The following is a 9,490-nucleotide window of genomic DNA, read 5'->3' as shown; positions in this document are numbered from 1 at the left end:
TCACATTAGATGTTTGTAATTAATGGCCAATCACAGTCAGCTGGCTCTGACAGAGAACTCAGCCACAAACCTTTGTTATAATTTTTTCTTATTCTATTCTTAGCTAGCCTTCTGATGAAACTTTTTCTTCTATTCTTTCAGTATAGTTTTAATGTAATATATATCATAAAATAATAAATCAAGCCTTCTACAACAAAGTCAGATCCTCGTCTCTTCCCCAATCTGAAAACCCCTGTGAACACCGTTGCACATTGATAATTGCAATCAAAATGAGTTAGCAGACAGTTCTCCAGACAAACTGGCCAGCCAACCCAAAGACAATCACCTGGAACCCCTGGCAGTGCAGCAGAGCCAGCCCTGAGGAATTAGGCACACAGCTTTTTCTCAATCCCACCACTCAGTGAGGGCAAGCAATTAGGATGAGAATAAATAATGGACTTTGCAGACAGAATTACAGTGTGTAACAACCTCGTCCTACCTGAGCAGCTGTCCCAGCCAGGAGAAACTGAAGATCCTTAAGATAAAATCCTTGCTGCTAAGAGTTACAGGAGCCACAGAGGGACATGGATGGTCAGGCTCAGTGACAAGGCCAAGGGAACTCTGTGCAGGCCTCCTCCCCTGCTTTGACCACATCTGCAAGTGGAGTCTCTCTAAGCTGATAAACTCCAAAGTTAGAGAGAATGAAGACAACTATACCCTTCACCCATGAAGGATGGATAAATTACAAGATAAGGAAAGCCTGGCTAAAAAAAAAACCCAAAAGATATTTAAAACTTCCCATACTCCCCTACTGCATTTCATTGATTTCTTCCATACTTGGTAAAGAAACATGTAAACAGAAACAATGAAAACCTAAAATAAAAGGCTTTATTTTCTCCAAACAGCAGTTGTTTTCCCTTCTTTTTCTTAAAAAAAGTCTTTTAACACTTTCAGCATTTGTCAATAAAATGAAAATATACAACAGCCATGTAAATCAACATATTTTCTTCTACTTCAAAAATATATGCATCCTTTACATCAAAAGCACACATTGATTACTTACAACACAAAAGCTTCATGGCTGCACAACCCAGAGGGCTCTCACACAAACATGAACACACTTGTGTGCACAAGAAAGGCAGCACACAACTGGTGAACTGTTTGTTCAGGTGGTAACACTTCAAAGCCTTTGTTTTAAGGATTTTTAGCATGGAAAAGCTGGCAAATCCCAGCAACTGCAGGTTAGGAGCCTCTCATGGCTGGTGGAAGTTTCCTGCATTTAAATGTCTCCTAAAGGCTCTGCTTGTTACAAGCCTAAGTGTCTACAGCCACTGGCTAATTCTTTTAGCAAATTTCCTTCTTGAGAATTGAGCTCAGCTTTGGACCCATAAGAAGTCACAAGAGAGGGCTTGATGGCAATCCAAATTATTGCCTGAAGAGTAAGCAATGAACAGCCAGAGGCTGAGCACTTCGCTGGCATAAACAGCTCCATTTGATCCTTCTGTCAAGTGACTGAAGTGCACAAAGAACTGGAACTCAGGATATCAGCATGGCATTCACAAAACAGCTGCAAGAATGAGATGGAGAAACCATTATCAGGCTTTGGCAAGGAAATTTTCATCTCAGTCCTCACTCACTGAAGTGCTAAAGAAGAGGCTGATATTCAAAGGCTACGAGGTGAAAATTCAGAGGCTCTTGTTTAAGAATGGTAAATGGGGACATGTACCCATAACCACCACCACTTCCAAAATGGTAAGGCAAGTTACACAGGATTTCCCCCACATCACCAACTGTAAATTAAAGGGATGTCAAAAGACATTTTTTAGGCATGGTAATAGGAGGCTCTGAGGCTTATGCTCACATGTCAGCACTTGCTTCCATTGAATCAAATATTCCATGTTATTCTGCATCCTGAAACATGCAACTCAGTGGCCACAAACCAAGGTCTGGCTTTCTTTTCTCCTATTTCCTACACATACAATATGGCGCACCTACGATTGATAGCTCAAAACATCCTGCCAGCACCCTCAATGTCACACCAGTTTTGCATTAATGTTACCTTCACATTAACAGTGCTTTTAACACCTTCTGCCTGCCTGTGAAACAAGGTCTAGCAGCAGCAACTCACACAGTTCTAGAGTTATTTTAAAGTGGAATGTCACTAGTCATTCGCTGCTGCTGAGCTTGCACAATCAGGTGGAGCTGTCTCTTTGCAATGGCCGTGTTTAGATCCCACAGAAACTCCAACAGCTTGCCCTGGAGGAGAATCTCCATGGGCACGAACTGCAGAACCTGCTGGGGAGAGTCTGTGTCCAGCAGGGAGCTCACGAGAGCGTTCAGGTGCTGCAGGAACTCCGCCACGGGCGCGGGGAGGCCTCGGAAGCCGACGCAGAGCAGAGCGGCGCCGCTGCGCAGGGGCTCCCGCGAGGTCGGGCACGCGAACGCCACGCTCCGGAAACAGCAGTGCAGGACGAACACCAGGCCAGCTGTGAAACGTGTCAGGCAGGAGAGAACGGGCAAAACCAAGGCATCTCCCGCTGCCAGCTGCGCCAAGGAATGCAGAACACACTGCAAGAGCTGCTGCTGGTACTTTGGCTCTCCATCGTACAGCAAAGAGAAGCTGAAAGTCAGCAGCATGGCTGCGTCCATGGGCTTTATTTCCATGCTGGGCTGGCTTTCTGTGTCACACAGGGTGGGAAAGCCCACCACAAGGCACTTGAATTGGTCGCTACAACTTTCATTTAGGACTTCCTGATGGCACCTGGCAAGATCAGACACTTTTGCCAGTATGAGTTCCCCAGGAAGAACTTCACAAGAGTGACAAGGCTGCAGCACTGATCTGCTTTTCAGCCTCCCCCCACCCAACTCCTTCACAGCTTCATTAAGATTTTCTAAGACCTGAACATCACAAAATGGAGAACACTTTACTCTGGGCAATCTTCTTCCTTCCAAAATGTACCAAAAGCTACATTCAAGGTTAGAAAATGATCCTTCCAGAACACACATGTTCCCAGCATTATTTAAACTATGTTCCTCAGCCCAGTGATTCAAATAGCCCTTTGCCATTTTATCATTCCATGTTAGGGTTTCCATCATCTTCCTTTCATTGTATGTACTAAAATATTTGTTTCTTTGCCCAAACCATTTTGCATTCATGCTGCAACCAGCCTGGGATTTCTTGACAAGCCAGTTATTTCTGCCAATGGGTTTCAGGTGGAACTTTTGCATGAAGAACTCTACTGCACAGTCTCTTAACTTGTTCAGTTTCACCTGCTCTGCTTCTTCCATGCGCTCAAAAAGACGGATATTCTCAGAGATAGTCTCCACCTGGCACTTGTAGAAGAACATGCAACACTCCTCATGTGTTTTAAGGAATGATTCAGGAAGTGTATGCTGGGAGAAGAGAGCTTTGTTGACCATTTCTGTTCCAAAGTTCTGTGTCATTTTAGGAAGAAGCAGGTGAAGGCTTTCTCTGCCCATATAGCGAAGGCAAACCACATAGGCCTCTGAGTTCCCAGCTTTGCTGGTAGCTGGTTTAAAGACATGGACCTCCTCAAAAGAGCAGTTCAGCAGAAAGAGCAGGTTGATAGAACAGTGCTCAAACAGAGTGAACATCTTCAAAACAAAGGATCCTCCAGTGCCCAGGATCATTAAAGCAGTGACTGTTTCACAGTAATGAAGGGGTGAGACAAGAGCTTCCTGCTCACCTGGATTTCCCTGGCAATCAAAGCTGCCATCAGCAGTTACCAAGTGGACTGTGGCCATATTGCTCACAAAGCTCTGAAGTCCTGTTAGATGTCTTAATGTCATCACATCCCCAGTGTTATCTGGGCCAAAGTACCACCAAGGTAACGTGTTTGCTATCAGACGGTCGTCCATGATCATCATAAGGATGTCATTGGCTTCATGATAAGGGTTTAGAGTATTTGCTACCCAATTCCAGTGGCAAGGGACATGGTGGGACTTCAAGAAGTGGTTAAGGCTGGCTATAAAAGCTCCAGGTGCTTCACAGAGGTGCACAGAATTCAGTTCTCCATCTTGAAGAGCTTCTTCTGGGAGAAGAGCAAAACTGCACAGGATCTCATGAAATTTGCACCATGCTTGGGTACAGAGCTCAGCATTCACAGATTTCTTCACATGAGATATTATTTTCCCTGCTTTATTGGTAAATGAGGTGTGCTGATGCCAATCCTCCAGGTTCTTATCACTCAGCTGGTTCTTCACTTCATTCATTGAGTCCTTCAGAGCCTGGAGTGAGTGAAATTTCACATGATCACATGTAAAAGTATTGCTGGGATCTGGCAGCTTCCATTCATCATTCACTGGCTTAGTGTAAGTAAACTTCTTATCAAACAGCTTCTCAATTTCAGAGAGAATTTCAGGACTGAATTTTTCAAGGTTGATCTTCTGGTTAACATTAGGCTGCTTACATTTATCCATTCTTGAGTGGACTCCCAACCTGGAAAACATCAGGGGAGAAGAAACCATGTCATTCCAATCACACCAGTACAGAAATAGGAAAAGCTTTTTGTGAAAAATAAAAATGTGTCTTGCTTAACAGCTATATTCTAGAACAGAGGTAAATGCACCAATGAGGAATGTAAATGAGGGCTATCCTGAATAAAGTCATTTGAAAATCAGGAGGTTCACCAGTTCAATTGCCCTTCTTGCTATTTACACAGCAAGTGAAGAAGAGTTTGCTGGTGCTTAGCCCTTCACTGACTCTGAATATTCTACTCACTGTATAGATCTAAACACTTAAATACAAATATCTCTCTCAGTCACAAAAGAGAACACACCACGAGCTCTCCAAATTCATCAAGTGGCCCAGAAATGTTATCATCTGATGATGGCAGTGTTCATCTGAGAGCTCTAAGTATGGAGGGTGGGGAGCCACAAGCAAAGGCATCTTTGAGAGGGAGCACAGCTGCTGCTCCTGCAATTTCCCAAGCAGGAACAACCCTGCCACCTCTTCCACCAGCCCCAGTGTAATGCTGGGGTAGCCCTCATTGGGAACTGCCCCTCAGCTGAAGGGCCCTGCAGGGGTGCTGGACACCAGCCAGTGAGCAAAACCTTTCCCATCCTCTGCTCAGCATTACTGCTCTCTGCCAGATGACTGCAAACCCTTATGCCTTCCTTTAATGACTGAAAAAGCTGTGATAAACCTGAGGACTTGGTTGCAGCTGTGGTCAATGGGAATACGTGCTTGATGTTAAAGAAGAAAGCAGTGCTAAGTGCTGTGGGTAAAGGCCAACAAACACGAGCACACTCCACACAAAGCTGACAAGGCTGCTGCAATCTGCTCCACCGCCCAGCACAAAGCACGCAGCGCACAACTGACAGGCACTAACCAGAAATCAGCCAGCCAGCAATTTATTCTAAGCTAAAATGTTCATTTAAGCAAAATAATTCAATCAAAATTACCACTCGGGATAGGAAATCTCTCAGCCTATCTCTTTAACCATCCCTCAAGCCCTCCCATTCCCACAAACGCAAAATACAATGACCTTAAGTGTTACATAACAAGGGAGTTTGAGAAAATATTGGATTAAAATGGAAAGAGCTGAGAAAGTTTGGAAACAATGGCCACCCTCAGCACTTTACTCTTCCCCTCAAACCCATGCAGCATCTCAGGCCACAGCCCACATCTGTTTGCCCTCATCACCATCAGCCCTCTGAGGAGAAGAGAGGCACAGGGTCACACACACAGCTGAGGTTTCATCTTGCCTTTCCTCAGTTTAAGGCCTTTCAACAAGCAGGTTTAATTTCACTGTTCTCTATGGAGGTGGGCTCTGGCTTTAATCTCATCCTTTCTTGTAGCATGTTCTGGGTAAAGAGGAAAACTGGGAAAAACACAGACCATTGTGCCCTTGTCTATTTTATTTCATTTTAAACAACAACTACGAGTGTGGGCTTTTAATTACAGCTCACCCCAGTTATTCATAGAAGAGGTCTGGAAGGGACCTTAAACACCATTCTCATCCCAACCCCCCTGCCATGGCTAAGGGATACATTCCACTAGACCAGGTTGCTCAAACCTCCATCCAACCTGGCCTTGGACACTTCCAGGGATGGGGAAGCCACAGCTTCTCTGGGCAGCCTGTACCTGGCCCTTGCCACCCTCACAGGGAAAAATTTCTTCCTAACATCCAATCTAAATGTCTCCTCTTTTAGTTCAAAAACATTCCCCCTTGCCCCACCACTATCTGCCCAGGTAAAAAGTCACCCTCCTTTCATATAAGCCTCTTTTAAGTACTGGAAGGGGCTCTAAGAGCTCCCCAGAGCATTCTGCAAGGCTGAACAACGCCAGCTCTCTTAGCCTGTCCCAGAGGTGCTCCAGCCAACATACTAACAAGCCCAACCCTAAATCCAAGCTCACTCGGCACATAGCAAGAACAGGCAAGCGCCTGCTTTCTCATCTTCATTTCCAGACCCCTTCCGGCCAGGACCGGTCTCTGGGCTCGCCCCACCGCGCAGCTCCTCACCCATCCCCGCGCTCACGCTCCCCGCCTCAGCGCGGCCCGGCCGCCTCCCTCCGCCCCGGCCGCTCGTAGCGCCGCGCCCGCCCGAGGCGCCTCCCCGCGCCGCCCGCTCCCTACGCAAGGCCGCGGCGGCAGCGCGGCCTGGAGCCGCTCCCGCTCTTACCCGGCGGGAGCGCGCCCAGCCCGGCCCCTCGCCCGCCCGGCACGCCCTCTGCTCGGGGGGCACCGCCCTGCCCCGGGCCGGGAGGGCTCTTGCCGCTCCGGCTTTGCCATCGGCGGCGGTGGAGGCTCGCAGCCGGGATGGGTGACGAGCAGTAGAGTCCCGGGCGGGCGGCAGCGCGGCTCCTCGGCTCCGTCTCCCAAACAGGAGCCCGAGCGCGGCTGTTTCTCCGGAGGAAAAGGAGCAGAGGAGCCGCCTCCGAGCAGCGGGGCAGCCCGGCAGGACGGCGGTGCTGGAAGTTATCCGCGCAGCACTTACCAGCGCTAGCGCTGACAGGCTGCTCAGGAAGAAAAGAGGAGAAAGGCTGTGGGGATGTGTGGCCACCCGCTGGAGAGGCAGCGCTGGGGCTCAGCGCCCTGGGTGCTTTTTGCCGACGCCCTGGGCCGCCTGCCCTGGGAGCCTGAGCCCGGTGCGATCATCTCACAGCCCTGCAGGGACCGCGGCTCAGCAGTGATGCTCCTCCAGAGCTTGCTTTGCCCTCTGGAACCTATAAGGAGACTCTTCACTTAGTAACCCACCTTGCTGCCCTTTCTAAATCCCCGGGAGACTTGTTACACCCGGCTTGGGTTAGCAGGAGGCAAGAGCCTTGAAATATTAACAGAGTCATAATGAGCATCACTGAGCATCCATTGCAGCATCCCTGGAAACACACAGACGCTTTAGACAGCAAAACAGCATCTAATCTGCACACAGGAGCAGAAAGGTCAAAGCATATTCATTATTACAATAGACAGCAGGTGCAAGTTGCTTTCTAGACTTTAAATATTATGGGGATTTTCCTATATGCAGGTTCAGGAGCGTGGCACTCCCCAACCCTTCTGGGAACAAATAGCCAACAATGGAGCATGAGTAAGCAGAAATCCTTTTGCTTGAATATGAGGCTTCCTGCTATTGATTTTTTCACTCTCACATACTCTTCATGAAGCTCAATCCAGTCCTAAGCCAGAAGTAGTTTTGCTATAGAAATTCAGTGCTAGCAGTACTAAGCACTCCAGAACTGATAACTTGGGAAAATTTTGCTCAAAGCCCAGTAACTGAAAATATAAAAAAAACCTTTACTGGTCCATCTTAAGGATATAATAATGTATACATAAGGAATCTTTTCTCCCACTCTAGGTACATGAGAGAATTTGTATGTTAAAGTCATAACTGAGCACAGGGATCTATAACCAGACAACTTTCCTCCCCTCTTTTAATCTACTTGCTTGCTTTCTAAAATGAAGCAATATTACTACAAAATAGAATCTTAAGTATAGAAAAAGCCCAGTGCTACCTATAAATGGGAATACAGGACAAAAACCTATAAGTCTCTTGAGGGGAAATAAAAAGAGAGAATGTTTTTTTTTCAGCCAAATCATGTCATATTGATCCCTAATAGTGGTGTAACAAAATGGTACTTACTGGCTGCCTCATCAGAGTTTTACATAATGAGAAACAGCTGAGCTGCAGATGGAAGATTTCTCTGTCTCAGTGCCTCTTCACCCTTTAACTGGCCTGTTTGAAGATCACCTTTACTCAACCAAGATTTTTTGCTATGTAAAAGTAGAGGGAGAGCTGGGGCAAATGAATGAAAGCATGTGGGCAGCTGGTGAGGTGTGGAGCTGAGGGTGTGGTGGGTTCTCCAGTGCCTGGTCTGGTCTCTGTTGATAATACAGGGCACACAGTAATGGCATTGCTAAAATCTTATCTTTAGCTCATGAGAATTTAAAGTTAGTGGGGAGGTCAAAGGTGTGTTACAGTCTGAAATGTTTGTGTTTGTAGTAAAAGCCTGAGCAGAGCTATCCTTTAGTTTTGGCCTCCTCACTGATATTTCCAGTGGTGCTGGGATGTTTTGGTTGCCTTCCTTCTGTTGTTTCTGCATACTCACACACCAGCCACAAGGTTTACACTGGCTGACTTCTGTGGGCCATAGGTAATTAAAGCATTGAGTTTAAGGGTTGATTCTTTTTAATTTCTTACACACATCACTTTTCACATGTTCTTGAGTGCTTGGATAACACCACCAAGAGAACAGCTACAATTCAGCTCGTAGGGCAAAGTGGTCTCTAAGCAAGGCTTGACCTTTGCATTTCTACCCTGCCAGGCTTTTACTGGAGCTTGCAGCTTCTCAGTGTCACACTCCCCTGGACTCCTGGAGATAAGGCTCTTCCAAATCACAGGAGAGAACAATTCATCACTGAGTGCATGACAGCACAAGAGTCCTAGCTGAAGTAAATGTGATTGAATAGCACGCTTAAGAAAAATGTAATGCTTTTTCTGAAATTAAACTTTCAACTCAGCTTGTGAGCTTCAGGATTCTTCTATGTTTTCTGAAATCTCTTCAAGTTAAAGCAGAAATTTGGGTAGACACTTCTGTCTTATGCAAAATAATCTCTCTTTTTTGCTATTGTTGTTGTTTGGTTTGGTTTCTTTGGTCCATGTAAGATACTAAAAATGAGAACATAGCACTTTCTTCCTGCATTAGCCCTGCTTCTATGGAGCTAAACTTTTATCAGCTCATCTTCAGCTGATATTTTTCCAATCAGACTGTATCCTCTGTGCACAGCTGTGGCACCAACAGCCCCAGATGGAAGCATCTGTCTTTAAGGGAATATTGAGCAGTTAAACACAGGAAGTTAAACGTCTCATTAAGAACAAACTAGTCTTGTTTATGCCCCTGATTTTTTTTTCTTTTGTACATATAGGGTATAACTCTACTATGTGATGGAGCTGGGGAGTATTGCTGGGGTGTTTGTGAGCTCTTTCCATCATACTGGATGTGTGCAGGGAGTCGTCTGGGAAGACTATGCTGAGCCATGGAAGGAACTTC

General features: G+C 46.3%; 1 protein-coding gene across 6 annotated transcripts; it reads right to left on the bottom strand.

Annotated features, from left to right (window-relative positions):
• Positions 1-880: 880 nt before the first annotated feature.
• On the bottom strand, positions 881-8,144 carry CMTR2 (cap methyltransferase 2). Of its 6 annotated transcripts, XR_010441729.1 has the most exons (3): positions 6,625-6,900; positions 2,039-4,438; positions 881-1,546 (listed from the first exon to the last, which is right to left on the bottom strand). XR_010441729.1 is itself a non-coding variant. In XM_064723440.1 (2 exons), exon 2 carries the CDS (start codon positions 4,417-4,419, stop codon positions 2,125-2,127), a length of 2,295 nt encoding a protein of 764 aa, XP_064579510.1. In that variant the 5' UTR covers positions 4,420-4,438; positions 8,083-8,144; the 3' UTR covers positions 881-2,124. The 6 variants fall into 6 exon arrangements, 5 of the variants coding, with proteins under 5 accessions (XP_064579510.1, XP_064579509.1, XP_064579506.1 ...); XM_064723440.1 differs by lacking the exon at positions 6,625-6,900 and adding an exon at positions 8,083-8,144 and having other exon boundaries at positions 881-4,438; XM_064723439.1 differs by lacking the exon at positions 6,625-6,900 and adding an exon at positions 6,940-7,168 and having other exon boundaries at positions 881-4,438.
• Positions 8,145-9,490: the final 1,346 nt, after the last annotated feature.

This window comes from Zonotrichia leucophrys, chromosome 11 (assembly GCF_028769735.1).
Source record: "Zonotrichia leucophrys gambelii isolate GWCS_2022_RI chromosome 11, RI_Zleu_2.0, whole genome shotgun sequence".
Lineage (NCBI taxonomy): Eukaryota > Metazoa > Chordata > Aves > Passeriformes > Passerellidae > Zonotrichia > Zonotrichia leucophrys.
This window is presented reverse-complemented; position numbering and strand designations above follow the sequence as displayed.

What these genes read in the sequence shown, in the direction of transcription:
- CMTR2 (XM_064723436.1), bottom strand. Translation starts at nt 6,734, where the DNA reads ATGGCAAAGCCGGAGCGGCAAGAGCCCTCCCGGCCCGGGGCAGGGCGG. An exon ending in GCTGGGCGCGCTCCCGCCGG is followed by an intron (nt 4,439 to 6,624) that starts GTAAGAGCGGGA and finishes GATGTTTTCCAG; the next exon opens with GTTGGGAGTCCACTCAAGAA.